Source organism: Mustela nivalis (assembly GCF_964662115.1).
Source record: "Mustela nivalis genome assembly, chromosome: 1".
Lineage (NCBI taxonomy): Eukaryota > Metazoa > Chordata > Mammalia > Carnivora > Mustelidae > Mustela > Mustela nivalis.
In genome coordinates, this window is record NC_139020.1 from 134,183,254 (window position 1) to 134,203,553 (window position 20,300).

Below are 20,300 nucleotides of genomic sequence, written 5' to 3' on the forward strand. Positions count from 1 at the left end.
TATGACCACTTTAGAGAGCAACTCCCCTTCTAGGTATCAGCTCCATGGGAACTTACTCACATGTGTGCAAGAATGTAGAATATTCACCGCAGCACTAACTTGTAATAATGAAAAAAGTGGAAGCAAATTATCTCAAAAGAATGTCTAGTTTATTTATTAATAAAATACTGTACAACGATGAAAATAATCTACATCTGCCAACATGGATAAATCTCAAAAACAATGGTGAGTTAAAAGTCAGTTGCAAAAAAATATATACACTATAACATTCATGAAAAATGTTAAAATATAAAACAACATGGTCTATGGATAAACACTACAGCAAGAATACAGAAATATTAAAAGTACAAAAACAAATTTGTGATCACCCAATAGTTTTCTGTGGTGATGGAAATGTTCTTTATCTGCATTAACCCCAACACGGTAACCACTAATTAGAGAACTATCCTGAAAGTCCAAGACATAATTTGTGATTTTGCTGAGTTACCACTGAAAAATGTATACACAGAGTTTGGTATTCAGAGCTAGTCACTTACCTAGTCCCTGAGCCTAAGCAACCATTAATTCTTTAATAATGATCTCACATTTTATTTGAAATTTTAAATAGAAGAGTGATATAAAGAGATCCACAAACAGCTTAGGGTATACCCTACTATGCATGCCAAGGATTTATTTTATTCAAATATTATATAGAGTTTCAAAAGATCCTTGGCCTATCTTCAAAAATCATCCATTCTAGTATTTTCCACTTAAGGAAAAAAAAAAGGCACCAAAAGCTTGTAATTAAAACATCTTAATTTGATTATTCATTTCTAAAATTTCTGCAGAAGATACATTATGAGTAAAATTAAGAGTTTTAGGCAGTTTAAGAAATAGGGCTTAAGTTCAGTTATTTATATTTAAAAGAAAAAATAAACCAAATTTATTAATGGTATGAAAAAAAGCATCACATTTGAAGTATAGTTCTGAAGAATTTTCGTGATCTAGAGTTCAAAGAATATTCCATGGCAAGAGTTCAACCCTATTATGTACTATCTTAGAGATTCTCTCTTGGAGTGATAAAAGGAGGTGTAATGGGATGAATTTAAACATCCTCCAACAAACAGCATCCATCACTGTATTTGCTTCATACTTCTTTTTTTAGAACTGCGTCTGGAATCCTTTTTCTGTTTGAAAATCGGAGAATTTAAGAAACACAAATCTGTAAAAGGGTCTCCTCTTCTCAGTTTCCTATAAGAGTAAAAATAATTCTTAGACATAATTATAAGCATCCCAATACTAACTCACTCTTCAATATAGTTATTGTAAAACATGCCAGTGCTAGTATTCCCACTTCAGTTTTTTTTTTTTTAAGATTTTATTTATTTGACAGAGATCACAAGTAGAGAGAGAGAGAGGAAGGAGCAGGCTCCCCGCCTAGCAGAAAGCCCAATGGGGGACTCGATCCCAGGACCCTGAGATCACGACCTGAGCCGCAGGCAGAGGCTTAACCCACTGAGCCACCCAGGCAGCCCCCCACTCAGTTTTTAATTAAAACTTTATATTTCAACAAGACTCATTCTTTTTTTTTTTTTTTTTAAGATTTTATTTATTTGACAGAAGTCACAAGTAGGCAGAGAGGCAGGCAGAGAGAGAGGGGGAAGCAGGCTCCCCACTGAGCAGAGAGCTGGATGTGGGGCTCGATCCTAGGACCCTGGGATCATGACCCAAGCCAAAGGCAGAGGCTTTATTTAACCCACTGAGCCACCCAGCTGCCCCAACAAGACTCGTTCTTTAACATAGCTCCAAACCTTACTCCCCCAACATGCATCATTAAAGGTGGGTTCCCACAAATCAAATACTTACGAAGCTAGCGTGGGCTCTTTATAATTCATACTGACTGCACACCTGCGCTTAGGCAGAGAGACTCCGGGGCTTTCTTTCTTTTTTGGAGAAAGAGAAAGTTTTCTGATTTTCACTGCAGGATGCAAGGGGACGTTGGTGATATCCTTCAGGCTAAAATGAGGTGAGTGGTGAGTTTTAGGTAGTTCACCTACAAAAACAATTTTAACGGAATATGGTTCCAAATGAAAGAAAAATACATGAACTAAAATTGTGTGCAATTACATATCCTAAACATATACAAATCCAGCATTTTACATAAAATATATATATAATTATATAATACAGATCTTTAACTCAGTCATTTTTTCATCCCAGATACCACTGAAATATTACTGTAGATGTGAAGAACTGATAAAAGTTACTAAAACTTTAAATTCTTTAAAAAATTATAATTCTTCAATGATAATATGGGCATAATGAATTAAATTATGGAATTTCATTTTAGTTTCACCTTGCTCCGTTGAATCTTCAAGGCCTCCATCTTTTTCAATACCGAAATTTATGAAGTGCCTTCCTATAGTCTTAAAAAGCCACTTAAATTCACTTTATTAAATAAATGAGAATTCTACACCATAGCCTCTGTGGAGATCAACAGGTTCCTTCTGGTAAAGCTATTATGTTAAAAAGTTACCCATGTTTTTCCTATCATAAGCATCCAAATTATTCTACTTTGGAGACAGATCTATATTGAGTGACAGGTACCCAGCACACAGAAGGACAATGCAAGACAATCTCTTCACACAGCTTTAAAAGGCAAATTGTTTTTTGAAGTCAAACTATAACTGTAAAATGCCTATATTTAGCAACCATGTTCTCCAGGGTTATCTAGGTTTCAAATACTGCCTCTTTTTGTCCCCACATAAGTTTACTGTACTATACTAATTATTCCAGCTTTTAGCTTGGAAAGTATGGATAAGCAACATCAGATCAGTTGCTATATTCTGGAACAATGCTTCTTAAAATTTACATATATACAAATACCCCAGGGAAACTGTTAAAAAGATGCAGATTCTGAATCAAGGGTATGACCCGAGATTCTGCATTTTTAAGAAGTTTCACCTAAGGGGCACCTGGGTGGATCAGTGTTAAGCTCCTGCCTTCAGCTCAGGTCATGATCCCAGGACCCTGGGATAGAGTCCTGCAAGGGCCTCCTTGCTCAGCTGGAGCCTGCTTCTCCCTCTGCTTGCCACTCCCCCTGCTTATGCTCTTTCTCTAACAAATACATAAAATCTTAAAAAAAAAAAAAGTAGTTTCACTTAATTGATGCTAGTGATCTGGGGACTAAACTCTGAGTGACACTATATTAGAGTGTCGTTTTTTTTTTTTTTTTATTCACTGTGTAGAATTTCAAGGATACACAAATTTGGACACAACAATATAATGAAACCCCAGTTACCACACTTCAACAATTATCAACATTTGGCCAATTTTGCTTGATTTTGTAACATTATGATAGCATATTAACAACAACAACAACAACACATTTGCATACTACCACGTCTGCACTGGGTGACCTTGGAAAGTAATTTAAATTTTTTAGGTTTGAAGTTTCCTTAAAAACAATATAAACATGGTGGTACCTACACATCATAGAGTTTTTCTTTTGTTTTTTCAAGATTTTATTTTTTTATTCATCTGACAGAGAGAGCATAAGCAGGGGGAGAGAAGCAGGCTCCCCACTGAGCAGGGAGTGTGATGAGGGGCTTGATCCCAGGACTCTGGGATCATGACCTGGGCCAAAGGCAGACACTTAACCCATGAAGCCACCCAGGTGCCCCTGCATAGAGTTTTTCTGAGTATCAAATGAAATAGCATGACAATGTTTTGGGAATGCTACAACCTGACCATATGCATTAGTTTTACCACACTAACTAAATTCCCCAGATGAGACTCTGGACAGACGGAGGCTCTATTATCAACTTTTGAACCATTTCTACTTTTGATCTTACTAATAAAAGCAAGATTTTCTAAGCCAAAGTTTTTAGATGTCTTACAAATGTCTTAGAGAAGAATACTTAGCCCATATTGAAAAAAAAAAAAAGTTTGGTCTAGTGTTTGGCCACCTTTCATTAACTAGAATGAATCCATTTAAAATCATGGTTCCTGTCAAATTGAATATGAAGGAAAGCCATTAAAATAACAGGCCACTGGATTCAAATTTGATTTTGTTTTTAAGAGCCTGTTTCAAGTGAGTATATTATTTTAATTCAACTCCACCAAAGGTTTTTGCTTACATTGGAAGGCTTCATTTACTAAAAGTAAAAATGCTTTCTCTATAACTAGTATTTGTTCTTAAAGAAGATTTAAATTAGCTTGAAGTAGGTCATAGCCATACAATTGTGATTTCCACCCCAGGCCCCCATTGTTTAATCAGACTGTAACTTCCCCCAGAGACAGATGGCAAGTCTCTAACCTCCCCCAGAGAAACAGATGGTAAGTATAGCATATAAGCATCAGGAATAATCATTTATTATAAACATTAAAAATGCAGGCAAACAAGTAGATCACTTACTGATAGGAGTTTTTGTAAGCTTCGAATCCACGATCTCATTTTCATTCCTATATTTTAGTGCTCTTCTAGGTCGATACCTGGTGACTGGGCTCCTATCTGATTCACTAGAGACATCTTGACTGTACTTGCAAGTGGGCAAATAGAGGTCATCGGAATCATCTCCTGAACCACTTGATTCACAGACGCTCACTTCAAATTCATTGTTGTTTTCTTCTCCGTTAGAATCATTGCTCACTTTTTGGCGGAAAGGTGTGATATGAATACCCTCTTCCAAATTAAAATTGTAAGCATCACTGGAAGTGACAGATTCGTTCAACATTTTTTTGGAAACAGTTTTTTTATTTTCACTTTTGCCCCCTTTATACTTCGGTACAGATTTTGATTTTCTCCTTCTGTTAGCTTTTCTTTTCTCTTTTCCTTTTCTTCCTTGTGCACTTCTATGCTTGCTTTCAGTTTGTTCAAATTTATATTCTAAAATGTTTTCTTTTGCTTTAGCAGGTCTTCCTGGGTCAATCAGCTTTAGTGATAAGTTAGTTTGATTCTTATTCCATTGACAAACACTTTGTTCTATGTTTTCAGGTATATTCATGTTTACTAGTGGGTCTGCACATCTAATTCTTTCAGATTCAAAGGGCTGCACTGAGAAATGACTGATTTCAAAATCATCCATGGTATTGAAATGTGATAGATTGTTAAAATGTTTCTTTAAACTTCGACGAACAGATACAGTTCTAGGTAAGACATTATCAGCAGATTTATCTTCTTCTGAATCCCAATCAAATCCCAGTCCATCTTGAGAAATAGGTATTTGCTCTGAGAATTTTTTAAAAAATGAGAAAAATAGTTTTACTTTATGCAAATTTTAATTTTAGCAATCTTAGAACTCAAAATTAAAAATGGAGTAAATGAAAAGTCATTCTGTAGCTTCTCCACACTTGTTCTAAGTAAATACAAATCTGAGGAACTTAATATTGCCATTTATTTACTTAGCAATGATCAATTGATGGCTTCTATCTGACCTGTGAAAGAACCTTATATAACTTGAAAATATTCTAACTGAAGGTTTTCTGCATCCCTGATTTAAAGGTTTAAAGAAAAACTAGTAAGTTATATGTATTTATGTGTATAGGATTCAGTTGGAAAGAACCTCATATTTTAAAGCAGGACAAGCACACTTGAGAAAGTGGGAGCTAAGGTGTTCCTTGAAAAATTAGTAAGATTGGGGTAATTGCAAAGCCCTTCAGGTAAGAAATATAATCTGTATTTTTAGGAAAAGTGAGGATATTTGGTCCTATTTATTCAAATGCTATCCCTTCTTCAAAGCTTAGTTCAAGTAGAAAGGATTGATATTTGAGAGCAGGTACATGTCAGTTTAGAAGTGGAAAGAATGGCATGGCTTTCGAGGTCAGCTTTGAGTTTAAACACTAGGCTTTTACCATTTGGGCCACTTCTTGTGAGATAATTTACTTCTTTGAGTCTATATAAAATGGGACCAATTGCACTTACATTCCAAGGTTGTTGTGAGGGTCAATTGTTATAATGTATGTAAAATGGCTAACACATAGTAGCCACTGGCATACATAGTAGCTATATACATAATAGCTTGGCACATAGTAGGGCTCAGTAAATTGCAGCCATTTATACCTGATTATAGATTTGGCAAAATAAATGAATGTATTTTAAAACTTATTATTTCGTGTAAAATAAATAGATTTGCTTTAAGCAGAAAAAATCCAGATGAGCAAATTTAAAAAGTTAAAAAATATTAGAGAAATTTAATTTTTACTTGTTCACAAAGATCTGTTTCCCTTAATATTATTTTTAGATTTTCACTTAAATTACCTTCTGTTTGGAATGATTCTCCTTGTCCTGGAAGGTGAGCTTCCTGAAGAGGAACTTGTCTAGCCAAAGAGAAACAGAAATTTATTTTATAATTATATAATAAAAACAAATTTAAGATTTTCTTAAAATTGTTTTTCTCTTTCTTTAGTATTTCATCATTTCTATTCGAAATCAGTATATCTGTTCAGTATCAAAGAAAACAAACAAACAAAAATATATGGAGGCTTATATGGAGGCTGGTTTGTTACAACTGACATTTAACTTCCACTGGAAGAACTACCTTATCAATGAAGACATGCCATAACTCATAATTTCATTTACCTGGAGAAACAGTCAATTGGAACTGACTTACAAAATATATCACAGAAATGCAATTTGATTACTCAACTCTTTATCAGCCTGCTTCATCATTAGTCGAGCTGTGATCTTTTTTTTTTCTTGGTAGTATATGTTTTTACGGTGCCTAACTACTGATCTCTTTGAATAACCTATTTGTTTAAAAATCTTGTCCCTCTTTGGCTCATGAAACAACTTTCTTTATGCTTTAATACTATTACTGGCTGTTTCATCCTAATTTTATTTTTTATTTCCTATAGAGAATTTTTCCCTCTAAACATTGAAAATTAAATGTAGGTTTAGGTAACAGTTATGGTAACTAACAATTTGAGGAATCTTATAAAAAGTCAAGTACCCTATCTTACTTTTTGACCATTACATAAATATTTTGTTAGATCTTACAGTTCAACTATTTTCAACTATTCATGATTAAAATTAATACGGGGATAGAAATCATCTTAGTGATTATTTTTGTGAAGAGAAGGGGAAAGACTTGAAAAGGATAGGTGATGCCTTATGGCAATGATTCTAATTAGGGATAATTATAAGGATACGTGGCACTGTCAAGTTATTTTTGTTCTCATAACCGGGGGAGGGAAGTGCCACTGACATTTAGTGGTAGAGGCCAAGGATCCTGCCAAATGCCCCACAATGCTTAGGATAGCCTTCCACAACAAAGAATGATCTGGCCTAAAACGTTAATAATGCTGAAACTGAGAAAGCGCAGCTAGAGTGACAGCAGTGCTCTATATCATAATGGAGATTTTGGCTCCACAGGTGTATATATTAGTCAGACTCATCAAACTGTGCAATTAAGATCTGTGCATTTTACTTTATGTAATATTTCAATAATTTATAAGCAAAGTATACTTGATCTAAGAGAAGGGGAGGAGGGTATATTGGGTGGTCTGACTGTATTTAGGAATGACGTGGATTAACAAGACAGGTGATAGCTGTTATACTCGATCTTAACCAAAAGCCGAGAAGCGATGTGATAGCTGTGTTAAACATGATGTTTTATTATGTTTTGTTTCTAAACCAGACTATGTGTAGTACTGGCAAAAATACCTTCATGTGAATAACCAATCCATCTTAGAATATAAACATGACATAAGAAAAATATAAGTGAAGAAGTTCAGATATATTTAAATAACTAGCTTATTCTTAGACATCAATAAAGTAAGTATAAGAAAGTTTTGGCTTGGCTATATGTAACAATACGTATCATATTATTTTAATGCATTTTTAGTACAGAAAACATCAGACTCCAAACACAAGAATCTATAATATGCAAATTTTCTTTGGTAAATCTATCATAAAATTAAATCTTTCTTGATATTAGTAATCATAATAATGAAATTTGATACTAACGGTATATCCTTCACAAATAAATCCCCAGAGTTGTTGCCACTTTTGGAGTCCATTCCAGAAGGACGTATTTCCTGGTTCTGTTAATATATTAAAATAAAGAAAAAAGTGGTACAATTGAAATACTCATAACAAAGCATTCATTTATTTAATAATAAAAACATATGAGCACTCTATATGGTGCCAGGCTCTGTTCTAGGAACTAGATGTATAGCAACTTAACAATAGATTTAGGGCCAACCCTCTTATATTCTAGGGTAGGGAGAGAAAATTTTAAAACAAAAGAAAAGAGATATGTAAGTAATTTCAGACATTGTAAATGCTATGAAGGAAATACTCAGCTGAAGTGATAGAGTACTTGAGGTTGGAGGGGTTCTCTTAGGGTGACTTTCATCTGAAATTTAAAGAATACAAAGGAGCTAGCCATTGAAAGAGCAGAGAAAGAAAAAGTGATAGAAACAGCAAATACAGAAGTCATGGTGTAGAAAAAACCTTGCTGTATTTAGAAAAGAAAGGCCAGGGGACCTGGGTGGTTCGGTCATTAAGCGTCTGCCTTCAGCTCAGGTCAAGCTCCCAGGGCCCTGGGATCAAGCCTCCCTGCTTTGTGGAAAGCCTGCTTTCCCTCTCCCATTCCCTCTGCTTGTGTTCCTGCTTTCACTTTCTCTCTGTCAAATAAATAAATAAAGTCTTTGAAAAGAAAGGCCATTGTGGCTGGAGTCACCTATGACCTTTCTCATAGTGAGAACAGTAGGGTGTGTGTGCACAGAGACCACATAATGAAGCCTTGGGAGTCATGAGTTTGAATTTTAGTGTAAGTGTGATGGGAAGTCACATAAATAGTAAGAAAGAAAGTAAAATGATCTACGTTTTAAAAAGATCAGTCTGGTCACTGTGTGAAACATGGACTGAATGGGGCCAAGAGCAGGAGGAGTTAGAAGTCATTATAATAGATCTAGCAAGACATGCCTATGTCTTTGTAGCCATAGGACTGGTGTCCTATGGCTACAAGGTGAAGCCCAGTGGAAGGTGTTAAGAAGACAAAGTGTGCTGGATTGAAGATGGGTAGAGGTGGGGACAGTAAGGGAGAGGGAAGCCTCTTTGGTTTTGAGCAAATGAGTAGATTATTTTATGAGATAAGACTCACAAACAGAGGCAGAAGTATACAATATCTTTGGGAGAGGAAAAATAAAGAGTTGTACTTTGAACAAAGCATGTTTAAGATCCTTTGTAAGTATTTAAGTAGATATATCAAATAGTAGTTTTGTGTGTGTGTGCTAAGTTATAAATTTGGAAGTCATCAGCAGACAGATCACATTTAAAGCCGTGGGAGGGGGATAAGACAGTATGGGTCTAGAACAATTGACATTTGAAAGTAAAGAAGAAGTAAGAAGCTGACCTGGAACAGTCAGAAAGGCAGGACAACCAGGAGAGTATGATAGTAAGAAAGCTAAGAAATCAAAGTTGTTGTTTTTTTTTTTTTTTTTTCAAGGTCAAGAAGAAAGAAGTGACCAATAAATTTGGCCACTAAAAATGGGGGTTGTGGGCACCTGGCAGAGTGACCATAGAACCATGGGGAGATAAAAGCCAGGTAAAAGCAAGTTCAAATGTAAATGGAAGCTGGGGAAGTGAAGACAGTAAGCACACTGTCCTCTTTGCTAAAGTTCTGCTGCGAAGGGAAGCAGAGAAATGAGTAGAGGGATATGAAACCAGGAGAGGTTTCATTTATTTTCTTTTTTCAAAAATTTTATTTAGGGGTGCCTGGGTGGCTCAGTGGGTTAATCCTCTGCCTTCAGCTCAGGTCTTGATCTTGGGGTCCTGGGATCGAGCCCCACATTGGGCTCTCCGCACAGCAGGGAGTCTGCTTCTCCCCCTCTCTCTGTCTGCCTCTCTGCCTACTTGTGATCTCTGTTACATGAAGAAATAAAAAATCTTAAAAAAAAATTTTTTTTAAATTTATTTGGCAGTCAGACATCACAAGTAGTTAGAGAGGCAGGCAGAGAGAAAGGGGGAAGCAGGTTCCCTGCTGAGCAGAGAGCCCGATGCAGGGCTTGATCCCAGGACCCTGAGATCATGACCTGAGCTGACGCAGAGGCCTTAACCCACTGAGCCACCCAGGTGCCCCGAATTTATTTTTATTTTTTTAAAGATTTTATTATTTATTTAAGAGAGAGAGAGAGAGACAGTGTGTGAGCACGGAGGGAGAAGCAGACTTCCCATTGAGCAGGGAGCCTGATGTGGAACTCAATCCCAGGACTCTGAGATCATGACCTGAGCCAAAGACAGATGCTTAACTGACTGAGCCACCCACGTGTCCCAAGAATAATATAATTTAATAACAAGTTACTAAAAGATTCATTATAAAATTTAGGGAACAAAAGGTTATTAGGAACTACTTTGGGATTAATCCTTATAAACCACGTTAACTATTGACAGGCAAGAAAAACATTTTTCTTATTAAAACATTTTAAGCTTTTCTATCACTCATAAATTGATAAGCATGGAAGCACGAGTATAGGATGATGGATGAGAGAGTGACACATGTACCAAGTATATGGCAGAAAACAAACTTTGATGTTTTAAATGCTAAGAACACTTTTGCCCAGCAATTAATACATTCTAATAAATACTTAAAAATCATTGATAAAGGTCAAAAGGCCTGGAATAATAGAATTTTTGCCCACAGTTTTTGTGATTATCTTATCAGGTACCCATTTTTCACTATTCTATATATGATTCCACCAAAAACTTAGGAAAGGGAAAAGGAAGAGTCAAATATCTTTGGAGGGATTTTTTTTCTTCACTAGTTGACCAAACAAGGAAAAGGAAAAAAAAAAAAAAAGGAATAATTATATTCTGAAGGGAAATAAAACCCTTTTAAAATAATCTAACCCTTGGGGCGTGTGGGTAGCTCAGTCCTTAAGCATCTGCCTTCAAATCAGGTCACAATCCCAGGGTCCAGGGATCGAGCCCTGCATCGGGCTGCCTGCTTGCTGGGAAGCCTGCTTCTCCCCCTCCCACTCCTGCCCCCTCTGCTTGTGTTCCCTCTCTTGCTGTGTCTCTGTCAAATAAATAAAATAAAATAAATAAAATCTTTAAAAAAATAACCCTCACATGAAGGAAATTATATTGAATCTTTATAGACAATTCTCTGCTACACTACACATGCATATATTGCATATATATATGTATGTACATTCTCTATATCATACACAGAAAAAAATGTGGAATCACTTTAGTTGCTGGGAAACAAGAACTCTTTCACTGACTCCCCTGTCAGGGGTGAGATGACTTCCTGAGTCTATACCCTTCCACTATGGTCCGGTTTTCTTCTCTGGTTTTCTGGCCTAAGTGCCAACACAACTGTCTTCACTAGCATAGCAAATAGATGGCCAACAGGAAGAAAGTAAACTGTTTCTGTTAATGCCCAGTTAGTGTATAGTTTTCCTTATCTGACCAACCATTAGTAAAATTGACTCTTCAAAGGCACTTAAATACCCCCCTCCCAAATTAAGGTAGTTCTTATAAAACCTCACTAGATGTAACAAAACCACATAGAATAGGTAAGGTTTATACCACTGATTAAAACTTCTGGACTGTCTACATCAAGTACCACTTTTAGACCTTTCGCTATCTTTGACTCACTTAAGTGAATAGTCAAAGGGACCAGCAGTGCAATAAGCTAAACTAGTTCTTCTATACCTTGTCTCGCTACCTGCTTTCAGAATCAAGTTATATAAGCACAAGTCTCAGTCATGTATGTGCTTGAAGTTTCCTTAACTGACAAGAGATGTTTTATCAATTTGCTAATAACAGAGCTATAAGTAATTAATTTAAATAACACAATTGATCTAAATTACCAATTCATGTCTATTACATTTTTTCCTAAGAAATTTACCATTTGTAATAAAATTACCTGAGCAGTTTCTTCTGTTTGTTGTGGATTCAGTTTTTCTTTCAATGCATATAGCTGACATGTGAGGTAGTAACATTCTTTTCTCAGTTGGAGGATGATATCTTGGGCTTCTCTCACTTTGGATTTTTCATTTTCCAAAGCTAAAACTAACATTCTGTTGTTGTCTTGGTAGCTTTTTAGCAGCGTAGAAGTGTTGGCTAAAAGAGGAAAAAAATTTTTTTATTATGTATTAAGTCTAAACGTAAAGAGAGATGCAAAAGGACATGAAAATCTCTTACAGATTATTTGGATTTGGCAAGGTGCAGTTATAAAAGATTTTCGTTTGCCAATCTCTGCCAAATTTTTATTCCTTTTCTCTTTCATCCGTTTCTTTATGTCTTCAAGACTGTCTTGGAAGGACTTTTTAAGACACCTTTCCTTGGCCATCTTCTGCCTAGGAATTTAAAACAATAAAAAGTATTTAAGTTACCTAAGAGATAATATCATCAAATAAGATTGAGAACACAGGTTGTTTATGATAATATCATCAAATAAGATTGAGAACACAGGTTGTTCATAAAGAACAAATTAAATAGATTAAATAGACATAGTAACTGTAGAATTAGCTTATAGAAGATGATACTATTTAGATTTAGATTTTGGTAATAACTTAGATTTTACAGCTTTAAAATCTCAATATTTTGGCATAATATTAGCCTCTTCAGGTACTTTATAGGGAAGGTTAATAAGTATGCATTTTCAACCAAAGCCTCTGTAATATGCCACTATTTATTCTTTAACAAATACTCACTGAAGGCTTACTGTAAAGGCATTATGGGAAATAATATTATATTTTAGTCTTATTATTATTTTGATATTATTATATGTTTCCTACGGGCAATGCATACGACCAACATGTAGTGTTTTAGTGTTTATTAGACTTACAGCATTAGTCAGAGATAATCATATATGTGGGCTTTGTTTTCCAGTTCTGCTCTATATTATTAATTTATTAGATTAGGTCACTTGATTAACTCTTTCTTCCACACTCTTTTAACCCAATACTCAAGATATAGCACACACTTTCAATAAAGTCAAGGTCATCTTCAGAGGTTTCATTAAACTATGTAGCCCTATATGCAATTATTTAATAGGCTACTATAACAATTATAGAGGTAGAAAGAATAGGAACTGAGGCAGGGGAACATGTCAGTTTTCTCAAAGTTTTTTTTAAATACTCAGGTCTGCTAGCTCCTAGTAAGTCATGAATATATCAAACAACATTAAATAATGATTGCACTACATACAGTTAAAAGTATGCCACATAGTGGCATAATGCTACTGAGCATATAATTAAGTACATAAGTATATATAAATATACTTAAATCTTTCAATTCTGCAAATCAGATTTGCTTCAGTATTCTACTACTGAGCGTATCAAATTACTTTTCATGAACATCTTTTTTCCTAAACTGCACTTTGCAGATCTTAAAATTGCAAAAATAATTCTTGTTTCCTACAGCTAGATATACATTACAAAAGATAGCTCCATCTCCTCTCAGTCAAGTATTTTACTAAATCTTACATTTTCTTGAATATTTTCTCCAGGCCTTATTTTCCTTGAAACAGTGTCTGGGGGTGTTAAATATAGATATTATAGATCCCATTATTTTCTGACAGTGTAGATACAACATGTACTGGGACGGTTCTAGTAGAGCAAGCACATTTTTTTAAAAAGCACTAATGTTAAGTGGATTGTATAAAACAATGTATCACAATGGAGCGTTTGAGTTTCCACTGGAGATGTTTGAGAGCCAAACAAATGAAGTAATTGATCAAGTTAGTTTAGTAAAGACTTACCTAAAAAACTTTTGTTACCACATTTAACCAACTTAAAATCACAAAAGAAATTGGCCATATCAGAAGTTCCCTGTCTAGGCCAATGGCGTTAACAGGCGGTTTGGTGGGGAGAGCTAATGAAAACAGGTCACCGTGCGAGATGAGGTCCGTCTGCATTCAGATAAAGGGTCTGGATTCAGATGAACCTGGAATATGGGATCTCCGTCATAATTTTTACCATTCGTGCTGCTGAAGCAGCCAGGCAGGACACTGATCAGGGCTAGCTTCTCCAGGATAACCGAAGCGAAACAAGGTCAACGGTACCGTGCTGCACAAAGAACAGCTGCCGGTTTGTGTGCCCTAACATTAAGCCTAGCTTTTAACACTGTAAATGCTTTCACACATAACTTAATCCACAAAATTCTGCAAGGCGGGAGGTTAGGGTATCCCAGTATTTAACAGAAGAGGAAATTAGAGCTTCGGAAGGCGCAAGTCCGGTGGATGAACACACAAAGGCACCCGATCAATTTGACTCCACATCCTGAGCTTTTGGACACCGAACTTGGAACGACTGAGAGACCTCTGAAGAAAGAAGAGGGCCACAACACCCCTGTTCCACACCTGAAAAACCTGGGGCCGTTTTCTCGGGGGCCCGGGTAAAGTCGGGGAGGGGAGGTGTTGCCGGAAGAGGGCCCGGAAACCCTCCTCCCACAGGTACGCTCAAAACAGTACCTTACCACCACTTCTGCCGCAGCTGTCGCCCTCCTCCTCACATTCCGAGCTTCCGCGACGCGGTCCGGCCGGTGTGTCCCACGATTCGGACCCTCCGGGTCTAGGTTCTACCTCCTGTCGCCAGTCTGCTAACGCGGCCACATTCGAAATTCTCCACCGCGCTCACCCATTGGCTGGCTGCAGGCGGTCACGTGAGACGACGGTGCGGCGGGGGGCGCAGCGGAGTCCCGCCGAACTCTGCTAGCTCACGTGACTCACTCCGAGACTCCACATCCGGCCGTCTACCTCTCCCCGGAGCCGCGGAGGGGGGCGGAGTCATTAGTCCGCGCGTTGACCTGAGGGCGTTTTTATGCTAAGTCTTTGGCTTTTAGGGGTGGAGCCGCTGTGAGATCTTTAAGGGTGGGTATCTTAGGGCGTTCAGAAGCTTCCTGTTAACTTTAGTCTTGCGGCTTCCCGACTTTGAGATTGTACTCGCGGGCTCCCTCTTGTGTTAGAAGAAGCTCCTTGATTGCCGGCTCAAACCATCGACCTGCTGCACAGAGCCTTCGGGTAGGGCCATTAAAGCCAAAATAGGAAGCACGTTTTGGATTAACGGGGTGTTAGGGAAGTTCCAGATATCTGAAATATTCATCTCCAGCCTCTTTGTCTGGCTACCTCTGACTCTTCAACCCTCAGGAAATGGGACTGGCATTCATAAAGTATTGAGCCAGAGTCTGGGCAATTTTCCTTATTGATTTTTTTATTCCCCCTCAGCCTTTCCATGCCCTGTCAGTCACCCATCCTGTGTCACTTCTGCCTTTTAATTATTTTGTTCACGTCCAAACCCCACTGTTTTCCATATAGCCAAATACCTAATCTCTTTCTGTGAACTGTGTACCGGTACCTACTCTGACCCACTCCCTTATGTTCTTCTTCGAGTGATATTTGGACAAAGCAACTATGATTGAGTATGAAACTCTTATATGACTCCCCACTATATTTAAGATGGAGTTTAATCTCCTAAAGATGTTTGGTCTTTAAAGAGTCATATGGTTTCTAGTTTCACCTCTTCTGAATTTTCTTTCATGTCCTTGTAATTCTTCTTGCTACTTTTGCCCATGCTATTCATTTCCTTGTAATTCTTCTTGCTACTTTTGCCCATGCTATTTAGTCAAGAGCAGTCTTTCCTCCCCCCAGGCCCACTAGTCTTATTCATGCTGCAGGTCTCATTGTAGAGGTGAGTTCTTCCAGAAAGCCTTGTCTGTCCCCAAAGCCCCCTTAATAACCTGCCTTGTACAGCCTAGTGCCATGCATGCACTTTTCCTTTGGTGCCCCTTGTGGCATTGATTTGTCATTCACTGCCCATTTATTCAACTTGCATAAGGATAGGAACTATACGTAACTGTTTATAGTTAAATATTCAGCATCTTTTTAGCAATTTGCTGTTAATAGATATTTACTGGGACAATAAAAGAATAAATGAAACCTAAGCAGTTGTTTTCAATTTAGGCATTCAATTCATCCTGAAGTTCTGTTTATTTGTTTTTTAAATTTTTTAAAGATTTTTATGTATTTATTTGACAGAGAGAGAGCACAAGTAGGCAGAGAGGCAGGCAGAGGGAGAGGGAGAAGCAGGCTCTCCACTGAGCAGGGAGCCCGACGTGGGACCCGATCCCAGGACCCCAAGATCATGACCCGAGCGGAAGGCAGTTGCTCAACTAGCGGAGCCACCCAGGTGCCCCTGTTTGTTTGTTTTTAAGATAACTAACATTTACATCCTTATCCTTGTCTAGGCCTCACCTCAAATCTTCTTGGCTTGAGTGGAAGAGATGAGAACATCTGTTTTTAGCCAATAACTTGTTCTCCCAGTGTTATGAGCCAGGTCGCTTCCATTGGCCCTTCGTTTACTACTCTAGGCAGCGTGGCTTATATGTGCAGAAGCATCATGAAGAAAGGATCATGGCAGGTATGATGTGCTGGCTTGGCTATAGGTGGTGGCGGCTACTGCCTTACAGTGAAGCTCAGGGTTTGGGGCCCATTGCTTGCGCAAACCTCAACTGGCGGCATTAATCACTCTGCTCTGCTGGTGTGGGTGGTTGGCTCAGGGGGCCCTGGCAGCGGTTAAGGTTGGCACAGGTGCAGAGCGCATTAGAGTTGCTACTGGGTGTGCATACTGCCTCAGGTCTGTCCAGGTGGGCCTGCATTGGCTTCACCACTGTGTCCCTGTGCCTACCACCATGACATCCTGGCTAACTCTGCAAGCAGAAATAAACATTGTAAGGCATCTTAACCAAGAAGTTGCAGTTTGTGCAGATCAGTTGAGGTGGTCCAAAAGACGTCTAGACTCACTTATCTAAAGAATATGTGGAGACTTGGGGCACCTGGGTGTCGTAGTTGGTTAAGCCGAGGACTCTAGATTCTGACTTAGGTCAATATCTCGAGGTCTAAGATAGAGCCCCAGCCTTGGGCTCCATGCTGAGGGGGTTGAGCCTGCTTAGGAATATGCAGAGGCTTATTTCAGAGCTGTATAATTGCCACCCTTGGAAAGCCACTGTATTGTTCTGGATTCAGTTTCCATTGTGGATCTTCCTATCTGTTGCTCTCTGGAATTTTAGCATAGGGCAACACGTTCAGGAGAAGGTTTTTTCCATTCAGAAACCAGTTAGCTACTGATGAGGTCCTGTAGTTTCTTAACCTCACTGTACCACTTGATTCTGCCTATCTTGGCTGGAGTCATTAATTTATTAAACGGGAGATTTTTGCTCTGCAAAAAATTGGAATGTCTTATTTTCAGACATATGTTGCATACTTTGTTCCTGCAGTATCAGTGTTGATGATTCCAACTGCTGTGACAGTACCTTCACTGATTATCTTCTTCTGGTTGTGTTCCAGCTCATGGGCCTTGCACAGAACTTGCTGCTGTGTTCTCCTGGTTTGTTGAATACTGGTCACAAAGTCACCAGATATAGATATTCCTTATAAGGACCTCTTGGCTGACCTTTTACACTAAGTTCATTTCAAGAAAACAACATGTTTTTCAGTAATTTCTTTTTTTTTTTATTTCTTTTCAGCGTAACCCCACCCAGTGCTCCATGCAATATGTGCCCTCCATAATACCCACCACCTGGCTCCCCAAACCTCCCACCCCCCCGCCCCTTCAAAACCCTTAGGTTGTTTTTCAGAGTCCATAGTTTCAGTAATTTCTAAACAATTTCAAGTGTCATTATCACAATATATTTAGACTTAGAAATTCAGATTGATTTCATTTGTTTTTATTTAAAATCATGAATTGTGTGAAGTACTGTGGGTTAAGATATAACCCAAATATATTTGACAACACTTAAAATCTTTTAAGTGCTAGAAATGTATGTCTAATTGTATCCTAAAGGGACACCTGGGTGGCTCAGTCAGTTAAGTGTCTGCCTTCGGCTCAGGTCATGAGGTCCTGGGACCGAGTCCTGCATCAGGCTCCTTGCTCAGTGGGAGCCTGTCTCTCCCTCTGCCTGCCATTTCCCTTGCTTGTGCATATGCTCTCTCTTTCTGACAAATAAATAAATCTTTTGAAAAATAATTGTATGCTAAAAATATAAAAGTAGAATCAAAGTGTCTGGTTCTGCTTATAAAATTACTAGAGACACCAGAGCTTTGGAAAACAGAATTAGATACTGGATTATGTCAAATTATACTGACTAATCTCATACATTAAAGCTTTATAAAGTAAGAGAGTCCGGTGAGGTAATACTTAAAGTTTTGAAGGTGTGGGGGATCATAAACCCATTTACACATCTTCTAAAGCTATGCTTTTCTTTTTAGAAAAATTCTGGGTCTCTCAACCTAGGGGCCTTCATTGATGACTCCCCTTACTCTTCTCCAAGGCTTTTTGGTAATTCATGGTTAAGAAATCTTATTCTAATGGAACACACAATGATGATGAGTTAATGTGTGACTTTTATAAAATGGACTCGAGATGCATGCAGTAGAGTAGTCCTTACAAGAAAGTACCTAATATGGTAAGTGATGTTGCCTTTCAACACTGTTCTGAAAGAATCCAGAAAGGGTACGTTCCTTTGTCTATAACTTAAGAAGTCTGGAATTGAGTGTAGCACTAAGTACTGCTAGAGCCCAAAGTGGAAACTCTTAAGCATTAAGTTTGTTTAGTTATAGGAAGAAAATCAAAAGGGAAGCTACCGATTAAGGAGGTGATTTTATGAACTTTACTTGGAAGGGTTAAGTACTCTATGGGTTACCACTATAGTAGACATTTAATATAGGAAAAATTAACAGATAATATAAATTGTGGATCCATTTGTTTGCTTGTTTGATTTGAAAAGATGGTAACACTTTTGCAGTTTAGAATTGCAGTTTAGAATATTTATGATTAAATTTGACAGTCATTTGAGAAGATTAAAAAAATAATAGGAGAAAGGATCACAAATTAAATTAAAAAAATTTTTTATTGCTCGAGGCCAGAAGTTATGAATTAGAAAGTGAGAACAGGGCTGGCTTAATGAGCATGCGACCTGCGCTCAGAAAAGCCTTGTACTTGGTTTAATGTTCTGCTTTTGCCCTTTTGAAATGCTTAACAATTTATATTTGAGCTTGTGATTTGTAAGTGAAGTCTGATAAGACAATGGAACATGCATATGAACAAATGAGAATATGTGCAATATGTGTGTCCATCTGTGTCTCTTGCTGCCTCATTGCCATACTGTGTTCAGGACATTCACTAAATGGCTTCCATGACACACATATTTTATACCTGCTACTCTGTGCTCAGAAGGACTTTATATTTGGTGTAGTGGTCTGCTGCCATCCTTGAAATTCCTTAAAAAAAAAAATTATATATATATATATATACATATATATATATTTACTTACTCAGAAAGAGAGAGAGAGAGGTTGGGGGAGGGGCAGAGGAAGAGGGAGAGAGAATCCCAAGCAGACATTGCACTTAGTGCAGAACCAGACATGGGACTCTATTTTATGACCCTGAGATCATGGCCTGAGCGAAAACTAAAAGTTGATGTTTAACAGACTGCGCCACCCAGGCCCACCACCCACCCTCTGCCATCATGAAATTTTTAACAATTTTTTAAAAAATTTAATTCCAGTATAGTTAACATACAGTGTTATATTAGTTTCATGTGTACAATATAGTGATTCAACAATTTTATACATCATGATAAGTGTACTCTTTTTAAATTTTATTTTATTTTTTAATTTAGTTGACAGCAAGTAGGCAGAGAGAGAGAGAGAGGGAGAGGTGGAAGCAGGGTCCCTGCTGAGCAGAGAGCCTGATGTGGGGCTCGATCCCAGGACCCCAGGATCATGACCTGAGCCGAAGGCAGAGGCTTTAACCTACTGAGCTACCCAGGCGCCCTGACTATGATAAGTGTACTCTTAATCCCCTTCACCTGTTTCACCTATATTTCTACCCGCCTCCCCTCTGGTAACTGTCAATTTGTTCTCTATAGTTGAATCTGTTTCTTGGTTTATTTATTTTTGTTTTTTTTTTTTTCAATTGTTTCTAAAACTGAAAAATGATTATGATTGAAATCATGAGGCATTTGTCTTTCTCTGACTGGCTTATTTCACTTAGCATTACATTCTGTAGATCCACCCATGTTGATGTAAATAACAAAATTTCATTCTTTTTTTATGGCTGAGTCATAGTCCAGTGTGTGTGTGTGTGTGTATTTATCTCTTTATCCAATCATCTGTAGATATACACTTGGATTGCTTCCATAATTTGGCTGTTGTTAATAATGCTACAATAAACATAGGGATGTATATATCTTTTCAAATTAGTATTTTTGTATTCTTGGGAATTACTAGATCATATGGTAGTTTTATTTTTAATTTTTTGAGGAATCTCCACACTGTTTTTGTTTGTTTGTTGTTTTTAGAGCTTTTATT

At 37.5% G+C, this 20,300-nt stretch overlaps 1 protein-coding gene and 1 pseudogene across 3 annotated transcripts; one reads left to right on the forward strand and one right to left on the reverse strand.

Annotated features, from left to right (window-relative positions):
• Positions 1 to 127: 127 nt before the first annotated feature.
• Positions 128 to 14,586, reverse strand: SGO1 (shugoshin 1). 2 transcript variants are annotated; one of them, XM_082748159.1, is made up of 9 exons: positions 14,406 to 14,586; positions 13,695 to 13,879; positions 12,134 to 12,288; positions 11,856 to 12,052; positions 7,946 to 8,022; positions 6,239 to 6,297; positions 4,397 to 5,209; positions 1,846 to 2,032; positions 128 to 1,230 (listed from the first exon to the last, which is right to left on the reverse strand). In XM_082748159.1, exons 3-9 carry the CDS (start codon positions 12,279 to 12,281, stop codon positions 1,113 to 1,115), a joined length of 1,599 nt encoding a protein of 532 aa, XP_082604285.1. In that variant the 5' UTR covers positions 12,282 to 12,288; positions 13,695 to 13,879; positions 14,406 to 14,586; the 3' UTR covers positions 128 to 1,112. The 2 variants fall into 2 exon arrangements, with proteins under 2 accessions (XP_082604285.1, XP_082604284.1); XM_082748158.1 differs by lacking the exon at positions 13,695 to 13,879.
• A 2,035-nt stretch (positions 14,587 to 16,621) lies between these two features.
• On the forward strand, positions 16,622 to 17,428 carry LOC309860920 (cytochrome c oxidase assembly protein COX18, mitochondrial pseudogene; annotated as a pseudogene). The gene is made up of 2 exons: positions 16,622 to 16,748; positions 16,883 to 17,428. The product of its transcript is annotated as a cytochrome c oxidase assembly protein COX18, mitochondrial pseudogene (transcript).
• Positions 17,429 to 20,300: the final 2,872 nt, after the last annotated feature.

Excerpts from the sequence above, each read along its gene's own strand:
- SGO1 (XM_082748158.1), bottom strand. The coding sequence starts at position 12,281 with ATGGCCAAGGAAAGGTGTCTTAAAAAGTCCTTCCAAGACAGTCTTGAA. Across the intron at positions 6,298-7,945 it reads TTATTTGTGAAGGATATACC|ACAAGTTCCTCTTCAGGAAG; the intron begins GTTAGTATCAAA and ends CTCTTTGGCTAG. Across the intron at positions 1,231-1,845 it reads AAAGAGCCCACGCTAGCTTC|GAAACTGAGAAGAGGAGACC; the intron begins GTAAGTATTTGA and ends TTACTCTTATAG.